The sequence below is a fragment of the Scomber japonicus genome, chromosome 17, assembly GCF_027409825.1.
Source record: "Scomber japonicus isolate fScoJap1 chromosome 17, fScoJap1.pri, whole genome shotgun sequence".
NCBI classification, from domain to species: Eukaryota; Metazoa; Chordata; class Actinopteri; order Scombriformes; family Scombridae; genus Scomber; species Scomber japonicus.
The window spans coordinates 25,133,466-25,155,778 of NC_070594.1; the positions used below are offsets into that span (position 1 = coordinate 25,133,466).

At 39.6% G+C, this 22,313-nt stretch overlaps 1 protein-coding gene across 3 annotated transcripts in view; it reads right to left on the bottom strand.

The window, feature by feature from the left end:
• Nucleotides 1–22,313, bottom strand: part of cdk19 (cyclin-dependent kinase 19) — a 62,194-nt gene that overhangs the window by 36,008 nt on the left and 3,873 nt on the right. For all 3 annotated transcript variants that reach the window (XM_053337041.1, XM_053337040.1, XM_053337042.1), the window contains exons 2-4: nucleotides 21,131–21,206; nucleotides 1,132–1,242; nucleotides 39–179 (exon numbers count right to left, since the gene is read on the bottom strand). In XM_053337041.1, the coding sequence (XP_053193016.1) occupies nucleotides 39–179; nucleotides 1,132–1,242; nucleotides 21,131–21,206 (328 nt within the window). The remainder of the gene's footprint in view (nucleotides 1–38; nucleotides 180–1,131; nucleotides 1,243–21,130; nucleotides 21,207–22,313) is intronic.

Sequence of the window (22,313 nt, forward strand, 5' to 3'; positions counted from 1 at the left end):
GGGGAAACTGGAGCACTGAGGCTAATATAGCTGCTCACCAGATCCCTGTGGAGAACCCAGTTGGCATGGAGGTAATGGATCCCATCCAGAATCTGATACAGGAGAGACTTCACCATCCCTCTGGGCAGCTGCATGGGCTTCTTGTTGGCCTTGGAGGCGCGGTGGAACTTTATGATGTGCTGTGAAAGAAAACAAAGGTTTCGACTCAATAGTGCTGGTGCAGTGAAGCATAATATTATGTCTTGTCAATTCTCGCTTTGTAGCTACAGTTTTTTTCCTGTTATTTTCTCCTTTACAAAGTAATAGCCTCTGAAAACCTGTACTGTAATTTAATTATGTAACTTTATTTGCAGATGACATGATGGAATATGCAGTATGTGTAATTGTATTGGTGTGGGAAATTAACACCAGACAGCAGGCACATTTGGTTTAATTTACCGACCATGGCAGTTGGCCCCTTTTAGAAAACAACTAAAGTCCTGGATAGTCACCTGAATAAGTGTATCTTAGCATCTTATTCTCTTCAGTGAGAAAGTGTGTCCAAAGCCTTGACTGACACAATATTATGAAGTGGCTACTTGTTGGTGTAGACTGCCCAGCATGGTCAAAAGAAAATATTTGTAGGCAAAACTCTGGAGATACATGAGGGTTTATTCAGACATCAATGAGAAAGTGAAACTCTGAAGTTACAGCAATGATACATTTATCTCCATGAATGTTCAGTAATGAGGACATATTGATAGTTCTAATCTTCCTTTCTGGTCAAAAATGTAACATTTCAGTGTAATATTTAATATAACTTTGGTCATGTTACAGAAGATTCGGATTTTATTATTTTTCTAGTCTTACTTGTAATTTACTTGTGAACACAGTCATAAATGTCTCTCAGAGAGGTTCTCTGGTCTACAGTTAGGTGGATGCTGTGTTTGCTTTCTAGCCTTAAATGTAAATGTCTGCTAGTCAAATGAATTGTAAATTCCCTTCCAATATCAAATCTGCTTCTAATTCAAATCATGTACTATAAAATACCGGGGAATAAGAGAGATATTTTCTATGACATGGTACATTAGTTTTTTGAAGATATCGTGTCACATGATGGGGCACAGGTACCAATGTCCCGGATAGACTCACCCAAAGGTCATGTTCAGCATAGTCGAAGAGGAGCCAAACCTTTCTGTCACTGTGGGACAGGAACACTTTCTGCAGGGCGATCACATTCGGGTGTTTCAATTCTCGTAACAGCTGGAAAACACAACAGGAATGTGTGAATAATTTGGAAGCAGGTTATTTTAAAATAAGACAGGGCATGTGATGACATTTTAATTTAATGCCAGTTTTGTGTGTAAGCACATCAAATATGTTTTCTTGAAATATGTGCTCATGTGATATTGATGTTATAACACCCCAGAATGGCTACATTGAGCAGTCAAAAGAGGAAGGAGGTCAAAATAAACAGATGAGTGTTCTTTTAACTGTTCCATCATTTGGAAAATAGAAAAACAGTGAAAATTCCTTTAGTGTGGTTGCCCAAAAATAGCAGCTAAATTATGGTTAGTGTCAAATTTAGAGGATTACATAAGGATACATTTTACCCAAAGGCTTTCAAAGGCAAAAATATTTCTTTATATGATTATATGACAAACACAGACCCTGTATTCTATTCTCAAACTCAAAAATGTGTCCCTGTTACACAGATTAATCATGTACAGTCCCTTGGAAATGATCTTGAGCTGCAGCCAAAAAAAGAGAAAGAATAATTAGATTGGTCATGTAATACATGCCATGTGGAGTATTGTGGATTACATTTTACACGTAAGAGCCAGAGAGTAATTAAACATCCAACAACTGATGTACAATCTATATACTGATGTTATTATTAAGTACAATTGTGAACATACAAACCTACTTTTAGAAATATGTTGCTATAAGGATGAAGGTATTCCATTGGGTCTGTCACAATAATTATTGACGTATTGTATAATAACGTAATTATTACTAATTGCATTATTATGCTATTATATTATCACTATATCAGTGGTATAAAATGATCTTTGAATGACAATAATATCGTTTATCATGATTATTTCTGAGGCAATATACCGTCCAACAAAAGTAGTTATCATAACAGGTCTATATTCCATATTATGTAATCTCCTCACACAGATGGGCACTCTTGTTTTTGGCAAACTTGACTCAAACAGGAGGCAGTAGTACATTTGGTGGGGATTATTTTCACTGGTGGATTATTACACATTTGGTACAGTAATAAGGATTGAAAGCAGGAAAGTGTGTGTGGGATTGAGGCAGCATGAACTAGGCTGTGTCCTCATGGAGGAACACACATACTGTAATGAAAATGTCACCAGTCCAACTGTAGCACAGACGCTTTGATACACATAGTATACTCGTTAGTGGGATCAAATCATCAGACAATAATAAAAAATACAGAACATTGCCAGGCTTAGCGTTTAATTAGAGGATCATCTGCATTCTTAAATACTGAAGAATGAAAATCAAGTAAGATTGTTTATCAAGTCCATCTGGATATGAGTCAGCAGTCCACAGTATGAGATACTGTATGCATGGAATGTTATTGTAGGTGATGGTGGATGCCTCTTCACATTAATTCATTGTCTGATTTTACTGCTCAGACATCAATGAAAAGAAATACAAGAAGTTTCATCCTGAATGGATTATAATACTTAAGATGTCAGACTTTCAGTATTGATTTCATGAAATTTTGTACATACAGTCATGGTCCCCAGAGGATGATTTTTTTTAAATCACTGACAGAATTTAAGAGATTTAATAAAATCCTTCCTATGACCTGTGCTTAATGCTAAAAAAAACATTGAAATATGCCATACTAACAGGCTATGCTAAGATATTAAGGAATTAGTCAGATACTAAACTGTCACATTTCATCTTCACCCCCCAACACCATCTGACAATCGACAACTGCCAGCAACACAGAGCTTTAAACATGGATTTGAAAGTACTGGTATTATATTCATTGAACTTTACATAAGATCTGTCACTTCTTTCTGCTGCCATGTAATATAATGTTATTCTAATGCGTAAAGCAATTGTGTTCCCCAACTGAAAATGGATTTAATCCATTGTACCAGCTTCAAAGGAATAGTGGGAACAGTTTGGAAACTTCTCATGTTGTCTTTTCATTTATCAGTGAGCCCCCCTGGCTGTAACAGCGGCTAATGGAAGTTAGCAGTGGGACAGCTGCATAATGGAGGAATTCAACATAAGCTAACGCTGCACAAACTGTCATATCATTCAACCAGCGCCTCTATCTCTCTTTCTGTCTTTGTAGCTGCATCATTGGTTTCACCCAGTCCCATTCGTACTGTGCCATTTGCTGACCCATCACAGACAATCTATAATCAATCATGCCCTTTAAACAGGCCTTCACATCCGCGGGGTGTTTCAGTCAGAGGGGAGACAGCACTGAAACAGTCTACGCTGAATCTCACCCACTGAATGAATTATTCATTTGTACAGGCTGTCATGACTCTTACTGTACTGTACCTGCAGCAAGATGCAAGAGTAAAACAACACAGATAGATCTAGTCACAACATTGTTGTTCTACATATGGTTGTTCCTCTTTGTCCACTTTTTTCTTATAGCTCTTTTCTTTTTATAGTTTGCATTATGCACATGACAACTTATATGTATCCAGAACATTACATCTCATTTAAAAAAAGATGATTATAGCTCAGTATTTATATAATCTGATGAGAAGTGACAACATGTGGTTGATTGTTGCAAGGATGCAAGCCTCGCATAGTTGGATTCGACCATCAAACACCTGCAGCTTCATGATTCTTGCACAAGTGTGAGCAAAGCTGTGGAAATACCTTATGGTCTTGAAACCAGGTCAACTACTCACTTGGAAAGGCTCTAATTTCAGAGAATCCACTGACACTAATCTTGAGTTACATGGCAGAGCTGCTCTCTTACACACTCAGGACCGTACTTCTACTTCAGATTAGCTTCTGATGTTTTCAACTTTTTCCTGTCTTGGCTATTATTAAGGAATTCCTTCAGTATTCTCCATCGATGTAAGAAGTTATACGTTTCTTTCAATACTTCATTTCAAAAGGTAACAAAAAACTGCTCAATATCTGCCACTCCAGGTATCTGTTTAGCACATGGAAATAGTGTTTTATAAGCTTCCCATCATCTATTACCAAGATTCTAGTCAGGACAGACATCTCTTCAGCATCAGTTGGTTTTGACATCTTTTGACAGCTGGTGAGTGGAGAAATTAGGAATTATGTAATGAAAACTGAGTTTCAAAGTAGGTTTCTATAATGAGGTCAGGCAGTCATTCAGAGACTACAGGTGGATGTAGTAACTCTGCTACACAGAAACCTAAAGGGCTGATTGTCATATTGTTTGCATGGTCATGTTCAAAAGGAAGGTGAAAAATGAGACGTTATGAGAATCATTCAAATAAATATAGATATCACCCTTCAGGTTTCTTTGAATGATTCACGTTTAACTGGATCAACTGTGTAGCTCAAGTACTTCTAAATGTGTTCTGCCCACAAGGTAGTCAAGGACAGCGCTAGCATGGAAAGTGACAGGGACAAGTGCAAACTGAAAGGAATAATGCAGGAATTGTATGCAGGCCGTTCGATTTGACCACTGGATGGGGAAATGAGGGTTTTGTTTAATCACAACCTTAATCCACAGGCTAAAATGGTGCATTGTAGTAATGAGCCCTGGGCTTAGTGCTTGTACACCCCCCACCCCCCCCCCCCCCCTCCGCCCCCCCAGCTCTGTGGTACCACTTTCTACCCTGAGGGCCGTGCACTGGTCGAGACAGACCTCATGTGATCATTGACTCATTGTGGCAATAACACTGCTCTCACACACAAAGACCAAACCTGACGCAGGGTCATAAACACGTGCTCAACCTATTTAATATGAACCTGAGGGCTGTTGCAGGTTAATTCCTGGTGGTTGCTGTTCACACAGGACTTCAGTCTGCCATGACAGTGTCAATGATCACTGCTAAGACACAAAATGATACAAGACCACAGCTTGGGTTTGACTTTGTCCTCACAGGATTCACGAGATCCCAACATCACAAAATCACACCAGAGTCCATCCTGTAAGGCTTCAAAAGGCGCTTGTGGTTTGGATTAATCAGCATTGCAAATCAAGCTGCTGCATGAGGTAAAATAGTGATAGACCGTGATAGATAGATGGTCCATCCAATCACCTGCCAAGTATGTTTTGAATGAGCCTGCCCTTTTCTAAATAGTTTCCTGGCGTGGCTTCTCAGATGGTTCTGTGTAACAAACCATCTGAGAAAGCATCAGGTTAGAGCTTCACTACACAGATTAGTTGACTCAGAGTTTAATAGAAGTGATCTCCATTTGAAAAGTAAATGTGATGATTTACAATCATTTAAATTCTCATTTGATAATCGAATAATAATTTTAGTTAATTTTAAAGAAAAAGCCAAGCCTTATTTTTATAAGTGATCATAAAATATTTTTGTCATACATAATAGCAAACTTCGGGCCTGTTGGTCAAACAGAAAACAATGAAAATGTGACCTTTGACTGCATTTTATACACATAACAATTAGTCACTTAATCTTGAAAATAATCAAAAGATGAATCAACAATTACAATAAGTCCCCAGCAACATGGCAGATACAAGCTCTTATGTTCTTGTTCAAATCCTACAAGTGGCACAATGTATAAATAAAGACACATACTATATGTTGTGCAAATAGATACAAACACCTGTGTTCTTGTATCTATCCTGCATCTTACACAGAATGTTCAAATATGCATCTATAAGTGCTCCTCAATTTTTCATGTAATGAGTGCAAACCAAAAGTCAAGAGTTACATAAAACAATGAGCCATTTTAAATGATTCCAGATCTTTCAGATCTCAATATATCAGAATGTGGCACTTTCTAGTGAACAGGTCTGTTTTTATTAAAAAAGAATAGGCTAAATTAATTTTCATTTAAATGCCTGGTTAAGAAATAAAAATGTCAAATGATATTTTAGTTACTTTTTGTGATTTGATATGAATGGAAGTGACTGTGTTAAATCAGCATATGATATCGTCTCATATCGATGGCTACTTCCTGAATCCAATCCAATCAACATGTATCATGGCAGACTTTGTGAGATTGGTTAACATTGAATCGTTTACCATTGAATTGATATAATACTGTATCACGAAGAAACTTGTGATTTAAACCCCTAATGGTTTCACACTATTCCTTTGATCTACCAGTGCTGGTAATTTCCAAGAAACATAGGTATTTAAATATTGCTTTGCAAATGTTTTCCAAGGAATGATTTGCATGCATCATGTTTGTTAGGCCCTAAAGAAAACACACAGTGTGTTCCAGTGAGTAACAATGAATGTACACAAAGACTTACTTTACGAGGAAACACCACAGGGCATCTTTAAGACTGCCAAAAGGAAAAGAGGAATTGAATCCATTAATGCTTCAAAGGTATGTACTTTGTTTACATACCACCTGCATTCTTGGTTACACATGGCTGATTCTGATTCAGTGTCTCTATAAACAATACCATGGCAGTAAATCAGGCACTATGTAAAAAAACGGTTGACACAACTTCACTACTTGGTCTCACGTGTTGGAAGCAAAGCAGCACGGAGCTTCTGCTTCTCTTAATCCATCTGACGCATGACTGTGAAACATATACTTACCTCGCCTGTAAATAAATACATTCATATAAGAACATGGATTGTTAATTCTGAATGTTAAGCTGCTGGTATGATAACATAAATCCAAGTCCTGGGAAAACACTACCACAGGCAATAATCACACAACTGTAATCCAGCCTTAGCCGCAGAAAACCGGGCATCCTGTGGGAAAATTTTCCATGTGCAGACAATCTCGTGACTCACTTTTATATGCTATTAGGCAGCGGTCATTCAGGCCATTCCTCGACATGTGCAGGGGACAGAGTGCACGCTGAGAGAAGTGAATGTCTCCATCATAACGAACTGTTTTGAATGAAAGAGATGCTGATCATCAATGAGGCGAAAGGAATCAGCATTCTGAGTGAGAAAGAAGCAAATGAATCCAAAATGTACCCCGCTTATTACCAGAAACCCAATACACACAACAACTGCAACATCAACACATTTAAATTGATGCTAAAATGAGACACAGCAGGAAAGAAAAGAACAGGCTGTTTGTCCCCCTTCTGAGTAAAATAGGTCATGTTTTTGTTAAGGCCTCGGAGAGAAAGCACTCGCTGGACGGGTTCCAAATATTCACAGCTAAGCCAGATTCCAGCCAGGGTTGCCAGTCCACCTTTAAAGAGGCTACTCGAGATCCAAATGTGCTTTCAGGTCATTGACCATCACATAACACTTGTAGGCGGTTCCTGGAACTCTTGGATCTGAAAGAATACATCTAGCAAAAGGCGGTTTCCAGTCTGTCAAGGGTTAGAGTGAAACCAACTGATCTCTTCATGGTTTTAGAGAGCTGAAACTATGCAGAAACTAATGTGGCTGTTTACTTAGCAGCCAAGGCCACAATCCAAGCCTTTTTATTCTACTAATCACCCACTGTTCCCTTTAATGTGGTTATAATGACAAAACAAAATGTCATGATACACTGGCTCTAACCTTAGTGTTAACTTAATATCAGAAGTTGATTTAGTTTCTTTAGCTGTTGTGCTAATAGGCAACACCTTGTATTTCAGTTATGTTTTCTTTCTGCCAGTAATCTTAAAAGGAGGTTACAAGTTCATGGAAGGAAAAAAAGGAACAGAATTATTGACTTAATTTCAACAGAAAATTAGGCAACAGTAGAATCCACCAAAATAAGCAGGCCAGCAAACCATCTGTTAAATGATAGAGGGTTACAGACATGACATTAATGTAACTTTTGGTTGGCTATCTTTTGTGTTTACAGGCTATTGGTAGTAATGGGCACATCACTGTGGGCGGTTGTGGTTCAGGAGGTAGCGCGGTCGTCCACTAAATGGAATATCGGCGGTTTGATTCCCTGTTCCTCCAGTCCACGTGCCGATGTGTCCTTGGGCAAGATACTAAACCCCAAATTGCTCCCGCTGGCTGCGCCAACGATGTATGAATGTGTGTGAATGTTAATCTCCCTCTGATGAACAGGTTGACCCTGTGTGGTAGCTCCTGTCATCAGTGTATGAATGTGTGGGAATGGTTGAATGTGACAAAGCGCTACAGTCCTTTTAACATAATGAAAATTCTCACTCCATCTAAATCTCAGATGTTTGCTAAAGGAGTTAGTGTTTTTCTGATATTTAACCTGCTGATCTCAAACTAAACCCGGGCGAGTGAACAGTAGCTTCGTGAGTAAATACAGCTTCTATATGGAGAGTCAGGTTACTGCAGTATGGCAAAGTGAGCAAGAATCCCAGTGAGAAAGCCTGCTGGACTACTGGACCCATTACCACCTAGTATAAGCTGATAAACATGGCCTGGTCTGATAACCTTGTCATAGACAAACATAGCGACAGCAGCTTCAGAATGTTTGTACGACATAAAATTTACAAGACAACATTTCACGGACGACAGTAAAAGTTATAAAATACTAACAGTAATCATATGACTAAAATGTGACTGAAACTAAAATTAAACTTTTTTGCCCGTGCCAGAATTAAAACAGCTTTGATGGTGATTTCAGTTCTGAGAAATTAAATTGAACCATCTTTGGGTTCTGGATCACAATGGTTTTGTGTCTCATAGCGCATCGGACGTACAGAAGGCTGAGCAAGAAAAGGCCACGAGAAAACACAGCGCTGCCCTGGATCATCCTGCTCCACAGGACTGATTAATGACTTCTCTCTTGCGGCTGGTGAGCAGCGGGTCGATAAATCCACTGCAGGCTGCTCTGTGCAGGGCTCTGCTGGCCATTGGTTAGACACAAACACTGCAGCTCTGTCTGCGGGGGGACATGCACGCCAAGGCTTTTCCTCCAGAACGAACAAAGTGACGGGCGCCCGCTCTGCAGCGGCCATTTGGTGTTATTTACAGACATATACTGCTGACAAGGCAGATGTTAGACTGCAGACTGCAGCTTCAAGGACGATCATGTGTGGTCCAGCAGAATGACTACATCAGTGCATCAGATCAGACACAGATTAGATACATTGTCTGTAGTTTCATTTTATTAATGCAACAATAGCTGTAGCAGATTTACTGGTACATACTGTTTATGGTTTACCACATTTCATTTAGTTAATCTTAATCAAACACTGGCTGAAATAATTGAAATAATGAACCGTCCAATTTAACTGACGGCAAGACATTAGCTCTCATTTGATCCCTAGCAACCCTGTGCTTGAGCTTTTCACTCTTCACCCTCGGCAAATACAACTCAAATATGTTCCTGTTTGCACAGTGATCAGCGTGCTGGGAAAGAATGGATGATGAAGGCCAGAAAACACAGGCTGTTTCATGGAGACGCAGGCAGAGAGGATCAGTAGTGCAGGGGTGTAATTTCATGTTTCTACCTTTGAGGTGAAAGGCCTGTTGAGCCAATTTAGTAGTGTGTTATTTTCTTGCCGTGGATCATTATTACTGAAGGAGCTATTGCACACTTATCCTCACATGGAAAAAGGCTAAAAAACAAACAAAACAAATAAACATCCTTTAGTTATCTGAGTCAGTAAAAATCTACTCATGCATGCAGAAAAGGAAACAGGGAAACATTTATGAGGTCAAGACATTTACTAACACAAAAGCCATTGTGACCAACTGGGAAAAACAAGACTCATTTCATGGGAATAATGAAATTCATGAACAATGTTTCAATTCACGAAGGTCAAAGTTAATGGAGTGAACAGATGTGAAACAGCAGCAGGTGGCTGAGTGAATTTCCAAAATAACAATTTTACTACTGAAAAATTCTGGGCCTCTTGAGGAAAAGCAGTACCTGATTCAAGGCAACAATTTTATTTTTTTGTCTTTCAACAGAACCATGTTGTGGTGGAAAAATGACATCCTGTTAGTCATGCTTTTGACGCTGCCTGTCATTGCATGATCCTTCATTTCCTTACAGGTTGTAGTGGTCCAATGGTACTGACTGTATTTGTTTTGCATACAGTATCCTTGTTGAATAAAGGATAGTTACTAATATTTCAGGTGCATTCAATTTAGCAATACTTATCAGGTCAGCAAATGTTTTTGATCAGTAGCAAACCATCATCTTCTTACACAGTCTTGAGAAACACTAAGAAACTAACTAAATGTTATATCTGACAGTGAGGAACCCATTATCCAAACCAAAAACAAACAAGTTGTTATTCACCATACCTGGAATCCTTCTTTCCTTAAGCCCCACTCTGATGAACTCAACCTAGACAGGCCAGCTCACCTCCCACCACCGGCTAGCAGAGGATTTACCCAAGTGGCCCTAGCATTATCTAAACACAGTCTGCTCCTGTCACAGGGGTTTAAAGGCTGTGAAACTTCAGTGAGCTGTGTTACGCAATCTGCTGCCCATGTTGTGCTGAAGAATCCAGCGGGGGCTGTGAGTGCCTGGACGGCCCAGAAAAGCCGGCAGCAAGATGGTGTGATAAGGAGGAAACCAGAAAAAAGGAAAACATTCAAGGCCTTAATACCTTGCTGGAGTGCCCCTGTGCAGCTGATATTAAATACATGTTGATACATTTTGTTACCTTGCTTCCTCTACCTCAGTAATGGATGATCAACATTTGTGACACTTGCAAAATTTGCCCCTTTTTTGATGATAAAACCATGTTTAGGGAATTTAGTTATCTGATTATCTTTAAGCTTGTCAACCAAAAGACAACAACGCAACAGAGATATTTGAATGTGTAACAGAATTTGGGATCTTTACTCAGTCAGAATCACTTGATGAATCCAGATAGAACCCTGTTCATGAGAAAGATGCATCTGCAACTGTTTCAAATAGCTATCATGTCATCAAATACTAGTTTTTCCATTTTATCTGATGATGCTCTCACACTACCTCCGTCACACTGCGCTTCCTGTAACTATTTGGAAAAGCATGCTTGGCTGGATTAGATGTTGGGATGAATCAATCAGTCCAGAAAATCTTGTCTATAAAAGGTGATTTTCATTGATTTCGGAGGCCTGACAGCTTCTGGCACTGCCTTATATTCCTCCGATCCTTAAGAGTCATATCCGCATGGAAAAATCGTAAAAGACCTAGGCCATTTTATGCTGCAAAACCAAAAACACAGTGCAGCCAAACCAACCTCTTTCCGCCCTGAATGTGCCATGCCAGTCACTGAGCTGCACAGTTTGCTAAATGAAGCGAGGCTGTGGGCTGGGAGGTACAAAGACTCCTTTGTTCTGTCAGGCAAGTCAGAAGATTCTTTAAGTCAACCAATTTCTAGTAGCTGTAATGTTCAGGAGACAAGCGAGGCGAGGTGTGCTCTGCCAGGAAATAATGGAGGGAGGGACTTGCTCCTACCTGCATTCCTCAGAAACATATAGGCGGGGAATCCAAGGCCACGGAGCTGTGTAACTGTTTCAGAAGTTTATTCTCATTAACTTTTAGGCAACAACAATCATGTAGATACATGTTGTGATTCATTACATAGATATTTATTGGATGTGTCAAACTTTCTTTTATTAAATAGGGAAACACTACACCCCAACATCTCCTTAAATAGCCTTCATCAAGACGAGTAGGGATGTCGCAATAACCACAATACTGCACACAGCGTTACAGACAAGCCAACCATGGTAGACGGCACACAACGGCTGCGAACACACTATGTTTACGTTATTTTTTTCTTCTTTTTTTAAATGAGGCTGGGCCCTTTTTGTTTTATACTTAAATGCATATTGAATGTTCGGCAGCTCCCATGGTCCACTCTGGCGAATTCAGAGGATCCCACGTACCACATACTAAGAGCCAACTAATCTGGCACCCAGCCCTCAAAATAAAAACCAGCCTTGGAGTGAGTTGACCAGGGATAGGTGCTGCTGTGGAAGTTAAAAACACGTCTGTACAAACATTTTGTCTCTGTTATATGTTTAAACGTTCCCGGTTCAAGTTTTCCACCAATCATTAAGTCTTAAGTTTTGAGGGGACTTGGCTGTAGGTCACATAATGAAACTAACCTAATACCGCAGACACCACATGCCACACTGTTGAGCCACCCTCAACCACTGCAGGGGAAAACCACATACAACAACAGCCCGAGCCCTTCCTCCTTTTATTATACATGTGTAGCATTTCAGGTGTATCTGACACACCCTTAAACTAATTATATCTCATTCTTTGTTTTGATTTTTGTTTGACTATGAATGCACTGATCTAATCTTTTCTCTTGCAATACTGGTACCTCAACTCACCTACCAATACTGAACAACAATCTAATGCAAGTTCTCTCTTTATCCCAACTTTAAAACCTGTAAACTGTAGAATATATGTAACTGACAAAGAAACTGTGTTTACTGTGGGTCAGTCACATCATGACCAATACCTAATCTACCATGAGGTTGGTACTTGCACCAATAACGATCTGGTGTATCAGATCGGTGCCTCCCAAGCAGTGACAAAAGTATACTGATCAAATGCTTTCTCATCAGCTCAGATCTGGTTTTCCCTTGAATTGGTCTTGAAGGTGCAGCAACACATTAGACCCAACACAAAGAACACCAGAGAAAGGTTAATCAAGGCTTCTTTCCAACCTGTCTGATCAACTGACTGCTCGTATTTCTTGCCCTGTTGGACCTATCTTTGGCAATGTTCCTGCATTCTGACATCTCAGCACTAACTTTGAAGAGTACAATGTTATTAAGAGCTATAAAACCAATAGCAAGAGCAACTAAAACAAAATCCAAGTCATGAATGGTAAAATTCCTTTAAATGCTTTCAATACAGAAAACTTAGGTCCTGTTCCCTTTTTCAAGTCTATGTTCCATGAGCTTCAAACTGAAAAAAACATATTATCTCCAAGAAGGTCTCTTGAATACCATGGTTTTCTATCTATATTCTATAATAAATGGCTAGTACTGCACTGAGTAGTAGTAGATATAAGTAGATAATGATTGTTTGTTATCATTCATGATTCAAAAAATACAAAAGAAAAGAAAAGGAAACACACCCTTGTAATGCTTCTGTCTGCTTGCCCCAGGAGAGACTGTCATGGTCTGATTGGATTATTCTAGAAAAGAATGCTGCTAACACCATGACAAAACACATCTTATCTTATTCTCGGTTTTGCTGCTGAGCGGAAATCGAAAGCTTTGGAAAGGGACAGTCATCTTCAAAGACAAAGCAAATCATTCGTCTTGTCTTTACCAGTGAGTTTCTCTGTTTATAGAAGTAACGCAGCACTGAGTTAGAGCTCTGTAAGGCTACGAGCTTATTCCTTAGCTTACTTAGTGAATGTCAGTTGATAATGGCAAACTAAGTACAAATATGAGTAACTACACCTATACTTACTCAATATTGTTCACAAAAATGTACTGTTGGGCCAGATGTCTGACAAGTGTCAAATAACACGATGCCGCAACTTTGGTCTCCAAGGTTGTGGCTCACTACCCTCTGCCCTATCAGGACCTGAAGGAGACATGGGTGAGCAGCAGTGTTGGGGAACGTTAATTTGAAAAGTAACTAATTACATTACAAAGTTACTTCCATTAAAAAGTAACCAGTTACATTACAGCATTACCTTCTGAGAAAAGTAACTCGTTAGAGTACTGTAGCATTACTGAAAATAAAAACCCCTTTTTGATCCCTCATGTTGTTTTAGTCCAGACCTTTAGATATAATGACTGTACCATCATCACACAGCCAAGTCTGGCCCATAATCTGTAAATCTAGACACAATGTCCCATTTACAGCTCTTTGTTGTATTAAAGTGGCTTCTAAAACATATACCTACAAGTTATAAAAGTTATAAAACTACATAGGCTATAGACTTTTCAAACACATCTCTATGTCACTGCACCAGGGCAACAGGCTCTTGTTACCCGGACACAACCTACATGTCGCTGTAATGATTTTGTGCTTATTTCCTCCCATAAAATTGAAATAATGTGACTATTTCACCAAAATGAATGCTGTCCCATCTTGCTTGCCAAGCTGCCGTACACATGCAGTGATATAACCGGAGCACGTAGCTAGTTGCCTGCCTGACTGCCAAAAAACATAGTAATCGTGCAAATTTGTGGCAGATTTTCTTCAAGCCACAGGAGTAGTTGGTTAAAATATAACGGATAACCTAACGTGTTATATTACTCGTAACATCAAAAAAGTAATAGTTACTCTAACTAACGCGTTACCCCCAACACTGGTTGACAGACAGAGAAGAGAATAGAAAAAAGAGGAACAGGCCTTGTACAATCAAACAGGAAATAACATGATAACAGGAAATAAGGAGCCACAGCTTCAGAACTGCAAACACTTTGCAAATTAAACCAATGTGATAAGATTACACTTTTAAATTCATCAATAAATTCATCAATACTGGAAACTGTACAATTCTAAAGTATCCTCCAATGTCTCTACTGCAGAAGTAGAATATGTCAAGTTGCCAAATACCACTGGGGTATTGGTGGGAGTCATCTTACAAGCAAGGTCACCTTTACCACACTGCTAGCCAGGGGAAGAAAGTGTGATGCATGCCGGTGATCATGATTAATGATGAATTATTAATCATATATCACATGGATTGGTAGCATATCAACAGTGATATGCTGACAAGCCATGTTAGAGAGGGCAAGGGATTGAAAGAGCTTGTTCGGCACCTCAAACCCAGATATGTTATGCCATCGAGAGCTACTATGACTAAATGCATTAAAAACACTTTGAGAATAATATAGATGAGCTAAAACCTGTACATGAATCAATGGCATTATTAGAGAAAAACTTTAGAAAATATCACAGCTCTTAATGCTGCATCATCTCAGAGAAATAAAGAACTGGTTTAACATGAAGTTGAACATCTTACTAAAGAAAAGCAGTCAATGGCAGGCAAGAAGATATGACAGTGATGATAGAATAAATTATATTAGAGGTGACTGTCCAGTGCAACAAGATGGACAAAGACCCTGCAAGATCCTGGGGTAGTGTGACAAAACAGCTACTGAATTCTAAAGACCATCGGTTGAAGGCAGAAATAAACAAGCTGCCATTACCACTGAAGCATTTTACTTCAAAACACGTACTGTAATGTAATATTCAGACACACACCCAGCCCACTCTTTTATCTAACTGAGGCTACAATGTGGACACAGTGGGGGTCCTGATGCAAAGAGTTCTGGCCAAACACCACAGGGTCATCAGCAAAAAAATGCTGTAGTAGCCAAATTACATAGGTACAAGCACACACTCATAGTTGGTTATATGACAAAAAATGCTGTATTTCTGCTGTCTACCTTGTGATCGCCACATGACTCAGGGATAGGTGTGTACAATATATATTATCTACAATGATATCTTACTGGTTTTAAAAATGTGTGAGCTGACTTAACTGAGTATGTCATCAAAAACATGGACCACCTTTTATATATTCATTGTATTAAGATAGGTGGATAGGTGTTGTTATTGGGAAATGAAACGACCTGTATCAGGATATCAGATTTTAGTCATATTGCCCGCCCCTATTCAGGGATATTACACTGCCGGGGAGCCAAAGCCAAACATATTCAAATCCTACACTCAGAAGCTTTGAACTAATTATCTTTGACTTCCATGAAAGTGACAACAAAAGTGAATATAAGTAAATGCACCTGAAATGTCTGTGATAATTGCTCACAGCAATGTAAAACTGTTGTGAGAAACACAGTGAGCCCTGCAGATTTTTTGCAACACCTACTGGGTGTTTACATGGGTGAGGCTGAGTAATAACTGGATTGTTTGTCTTTGTCCATAAACTGCAGAGTTTAAAACCTGTCTGATTATTTATGTGTTTACCTTTTAGATTATGTTGTAAAGCCAATAATGTGGCGGTGAAAACAAACAGGCAACATGCACAAAGAAAGGAACTAGGAGAAACCAAATGTAGGCATTGTGTCTGCTGCAGTGGTTGATCTTGCTAGACAATGTTTCCAAAGTATGTGGAAGTTGTTTTTCTTACTGAAAATAAATGACTGACAGCATGCAGGGTTAGACATGTAGACACTCGAAAGTCACAAGTTTGAAAGATGGATTCATCAAACTGATAAATCATGAAACCTTCGAAAGATTTTCTTTGTAATGACAGGCCTGTGAAAATATCTCATTCAGGTTACTGTACACATGGGTAGATTAGAGTAGAGTAGAGTACAGCAGAGCAGAGCAGAGTAGGGTAGAGTAGAGTAGATTAGAGCAGAGTAGAGTAGAGTAGAGTAAGGTAGAGTAGAGTAGGGCAGAGTAGAGTAGAGTAGGGTAGGGTAGAGTAGAGTAGAGTAGAGTAAGGTAGAGTAGAGTAGAGTAGAGTAGAGTAGAGTAGAGTAAGGTAGAGTAGAGTAGGGCAGAGTAGAGTAGAGTAGAGTAGAGTAGAGTAGGGTAGAGTAGGGTAGGGTAGGGTAGAGTAGAGTAGAGTAGAGTAGAGTAGAGTAGAGCAGAGTAGTATAGTAGGGTAGGGTAGGGTAGAGTAGAGTAGGGTAGAGTAGGATGGAATAGAGTAGAGTAGAGTAGAGCAGAGTAGAGTAGAGTAGAGTGTAGAGTATAGTAGGGTAGGGTAGGGTAGGGTAGAGTAGAGTAGAGTAGGGTAGAGTAGAGTAAGGTAGAGTAGGGTAGGGTAGGGTAGAGTAGAGTAGAGCAGAGTAGAGCAGAGCAGAGTAGAGTAGAGTAGGGTACGGTAGAGTAGAGTAGAGTAGGGCAGAGTAGAGTAAGGTAGAATAGAGTAGGGCAGAGTAGGGTAGAGTAGAGTAGAGTAGAGTAGAGTAGAGTAGAGTAGAGTAGGGTAGGGTAGAGTAGGGCAGGGTAGAGTAGAGTAGAGTAGAGTAGAGTAGAGTAGAGTAGAGTAGAGTAGAGTAGAGTAGAGTAAGGTAGAATAGAGTAGAGTAGAGTAGAGTAGAGTAGAGTAGAGTAGAGTAGGGTAGGGTAGAGTAGGGTAGGGTAGAGTAGGGTAGAGTAGAGTAGGGTAGAGTAGGGTACAGTAGAGTAGGATAGGGTAGAGTAGAGTAGGATAGGGTAGAGTAGAGTAGGGTAGAGTAGAGTAGAGTAGGGTACAGTAGAGTAGAGTAGAGTAGAGTAGAGTAGGGCAGAGTAGAGTAGAGTAAGGTAGAATAGAGTAGGGCAGAGTAGAGTAGAGTAGAGTAGAGTAGAGTAGAGTAGAGTAGAGTAGGGTAGAGTAGAGTAGAGTAGAGTAGAGTAGAGTAGGGTAGAGTAGGGTACAGTAGAGTAGAGTAGAGTAGAGTAGGGTAGAGTAGAGTAGAGTAGAGCAGAGTAGAGCAGAGCAGAGTAGAGTAGAGTAGGGTACGGTAGAGTAGAGTAGAGTAGGGCACAGTAGAGTAAGGTAGAATAGAGTAGGGCAGAGTAGAGTAGAGTAGAGTAGGGTAGGGTAGAGTAGGGTAGAGTAGAGTAGAGTAGAGTAGGGTAGAGTAGAATAGAGTAGGGTAGAGTAGAGTAGAGTAGGGCAGAGTAGAGTAGAGTAGGGTAGGGTAGAGTAGAGTAGAGTAGGGTAGAGAAGAGTAGAGTAGAGTAGGGTAGGGTAGAGTAAAGTAGAGTAGGGTAGGGTAGAGTAAAGTAGAGTAGAGTAGGGTAGAGAAGAGTAGAGTAGAGTAGGGTAGGGTAGAGTAGAGTAGAGTAGGGTAGAGAAGAGTAGAGTAGAGTAGGGTAGGGTAGAGTAAAGTAGAGTAGAGTAGGGTAGAGAAGAGTAGAGTAGAGTAGAGTAGAGTAGAGTAGAGTAGAGTAGGGTATAGTATAGTATAGTATAGTATAGTATAGTATAGTATAGTAGAGTAGAGTAGGGTAGGGTAGGGTAGAGAAGAGTAGAGTAGAGTAGACTAGGGTGGAGTAGGGTGGAGTAGAGTAAAGTAGGTTAGAGTTGAGGCTGGAATCTTGTGTGAGTCACTCTTTGCTGTATCTATTGTACTATTTTTTACAATGAAATGATTCACCATCACAACACAAATCTGATCTGATACTGTTTCAGTCAAACACTAACAACTACACAGCAATTACCAGAACTCGCTCACATACTAGATCTCTTAGTAAAATATTTATTGAACACTGAGAGGTGACAGCTGTGCCCGCCACATGTTGGCTGATGTATGATTAGCCAGTTGTGAGTGCTCCTCAGTAGCTGCACTGTGTGTCTGACCTTTGCCCTATTTCTTTACTGATCGTCTGTATGCTGGTGAGTCAGGCAGTCGAATGGCTATACTAGTGTTTTTGCCTCCCTTACCTCATAAACTACAAACCACATAGTCTTTATATTCCTGCCAGTTATTCTTTAAACCGTTTTTCAACCATTTCAAGCAAACAAGGGACCTTCCCCCTACACACACACACACACACACACACACACACACACACTGGAGAACCATTTCTTCAGATTAATTTGCAAAATGTAGTTTATTGTTTCAAAAAGAGGAAATATTCAGTTGCCGAGTGCACAAATAGAAATGTGAATGTTAATGTACAGCTTAAGTTCATGCAGGTGTTCCTATAACTTCCACTAAAACCGGTTAGTCTTACTGTAATTGTTTGAACAGTGTCACTGACATGGAGCATGTAGCCTCCCTCCAGGTAAGCATCTAATACTAGAAACCAGAGCCTCTTATGCAATACCCCACCAGCCTGTCAGAGGGGCCACATTCTCTCACTATCTGCAGCCTGTGAGAGGACTGGCTGAGTGGCATGCTGACACGCCTTCAGGCAGCACCACCCCCCCACCACCACAAATACTTCCGTCCCAACCCCGAGTAATTCTTGGAAGCCTCGTGAAAAAAGAGAGCCTGCACCACCGAGCTTGTTAATAATAAAAACAACACTTGACCTCTGATTATTGTGTTGGTCAGAGCTGAAATCATTACTCAATAGACTGAAAATAAAAAAATCATATGTTGATTTTGAGCATTTCCTGTGTATCTCTGCTTTATATCATTCTTAATTCAATATATCTAGGTTTTGGACTGCTGGTTGTGAAAGCAAACTGAAGACCTTGGGCTTTATGAAATAAATTATAATGGGAATTTCCCCACAATTTCATACATCAATTTCTTAGCTCTTAAACTTTTAAAAATAGTTTATAAGAACATAATTAAATCAAGAGTTTCAAATTTTCTTTGTGGACCATTTACATGTTGACCTCATTTTCATCCATATTAATTAAGAGGGTGTTGACTCAGAAGCTGTTGGCAAAATAACTCTGAGTTGTCCTGTAGAAAAAGATGAACCATTTGAACTATTGGCACGATGCAGTGTGATGTCATCTGGAAAGGCGCCACTGCCTTAACCAACAGGCTCACACCGGCTCCTTTCAGCATTTGCTGGGCCGTAACAACGGGGCCAAGCCCTACAAACACCAATGTCCAAGACTGAGTAAATCACTGACCGAGTTAAGAAGCTACACCATCGGTTGGCTGAAATTGGCAGAGATTACACTATTGTAATTTTCACTCTAGTACTGTTAATGTGTCACTTTATTGAGTTGTACCATTTAATGCTGTTTCAAAATTTGCTCTGCTGCTGGCCGGGTGAGATCAGCGTCATCTCAGCTATTAGCAGCCCGACGCCTGAGTTGATCATCAACAGTCTTCGTCTGTCATCATCACCCTGAGAGAACATGATCTTATGAACTGATCTGTGCAGCTCTTTGGTGATTCACTGCTGGCTCTAAAGTCTCCGTAGTATTTCGGTACATGATGTAATTCCTCCTGGAAGATAAATGCTCTCTTATAGCTGCCATGTTAGTTTGTCTGAATCTAAAGTGAAGCTTCATGCTTTTCTGTTGCTCTATATAGACAGATATCACCACATTTACATGCATATAAATATATTAACCCTTACATACTGTTCAAGATACACATTGCTTTTAGCTGGATTTTTCCCAATGTGATCCAAAGTATACAACAATGGAAATAAAATGCGTCATCTTTTTTATTTTTGTGCAGCTGATACATTCTTATATAAATGCAAATGTACAAGTTTGACATGTCAGCATTCAAACATGTTGTTGTATTCATAATATTCTATAAAATGTTCTTCTGGACCATAAAATAGTGATTGTGAATGTCTTTTTTCTACAACATGAATCAAATAGAAGGATTTTTATTAATAACTGATGGGGAATGTATGAATGTGAATTGGTATAGAGACTAATTATGAATCAGAATATGAGCAATATGTAAGGGTTCAAATGAACAGATCAGCATATATTACATTTTGGTTTATTTTATTAAGCTACATCACAGACATGATTTAGTCACAGTACAGTCAGGTAGGTGTGTTGAAGCTAAGCACATCCCTTCAGTTCACTGCAGGCTTTACTTTGTGTGTATGGGACAAATAAAGCTCCTTGAATCCTAACAAGTACACAAGTCTCAACATGGTGTACTTGGTGTATTGAGAAAGGGCATATTTTAAACTGGCTGCAATCAAAGCACGCCACATTTCCTGGGGGGCTTGGCTGCCACGTGCCACTATGTCACCACTTCCTGTATACATGTTTCATACATGCTGAATGCCCTGTACGTGTTTCAAAGGTGATAAAACCTTCTGTTTGAGAAGAGAATTTTGAATGCTAAGCAGTATATTTAGAGGATAATTAAGTGTTAAGCTATAGTTGCTTCTCCTGTGTATTCACGGGCTTAATGCTGACTTCAATTATAACAAACTGCATCTTAATCTACATGTCCAGCGTGGATAGACAGTCAATAGAGAGAAAGGCTTTTAAGACTCCTTTTAAACATTACCGAGCAATTAAACACAAAGAAATACCAAGGTCCACCAGTCACATTAAAAGATAATAATACAGAGAAGCCCACTTACTACACAAGTGAGAGGTGAATTTAATGTTCTTCTGGTTAGTTCTAGTTTCTCTTCTAATTCATTTACCTAAATTAACATCACTGAAAGTAGTTTAAAGGTGAATGTGCTCACAGTACAAATCCTACATTATCATATGTTGTCTGAGGTGGCTGGAACAAACATGAACAAACACAAACAAAAAACTTACAGCGATTTCCCTGCAGGCAGACATCGATATTCCAGTGCCTTCTATTTGTTTCAGTGCATACTCCTTTTCATCTTTCCTGTGAAAAAAAGAGAAAATGGGAATTACATTACAAATTACAGCTGTAATCACTTTAATCCAGCCTTTTCAAAAAAAATCTACCTCAAGTACTCTGACCCTTCTTTGGCCTTTTGGGGTATTGATTTTTTAAAGCAGGAGGGGTCACGATAGGGTTCCACTGTCACAGAGGAATCCTGGAGGTAATCTTTGGCAAGCAAGGAGCCATCCATTCCCTGCAGGAGTGCTCTGTTGTGGCCTTTCCCTCCAGCCTGGATCACTGCCCAGCATGAATCTCACCCTTGATGCAAACACAGATGCCCAGGATTCAAACTACACACCGGCTTGGCTGTAGCTCTTGGCTATGGTCATTTTCCTTTTTGGCATTGGCCTGATAGCCATTTCCCTTCTTGAAAATCACATTTGTGCTTGAAAACGGGGTTAATAAGTGAAACGTGAGACTGCAGGGTCGAGCACGTTCAGCAGACAAATATTGATTATTTGAGATGAGCATTGTTCCGGCAAAACGGAACCCAGCCAGAGCTGAGAGGAAAGATAGGAAAGCTCTTGAGGATCCTAGTTTAAAAACAGTGCGAGGATTAAAACGTAAACTCAGTCTGTAGACGGCATCCAATGACGACTTCATTCAACGAGCAGCCCGCACAGATCAAACAGGTCCTCGTGGTGCTAAGATCAAACCCACTTGAGCCTAATTTGCATTGGAGATGGTCATGGATTAACTGGAGCTCTCAGGCACACAGATCTAATATTAATTGAGCCACACACTCAAAACAGGCTCTTAACATTTCATCTTCTGGTCTGTAAATTTAATTTCCTAATATGAATTTTAGTCAAATTCCAAAGAAAGGTTGATCAGACACTCTAGTATTAAAAAAAAGGCAAAATAATGACAAAAACACAGAGAATGATATTATATATGTGATATAGATCTGCACTTGTAGTTTTAAACCTTTCCTCAAATATCAGCTCTATCATACAAGCTATTTATTTTCTGTTGCTCTACTAATAAACTATAAAATGTTCCACATCGCAAAAGACAACATACAACGGACAGGAAATAACTTGTCACTCCTAAACCGCTTCCATGCCACTGTGGATCTGACAGTAT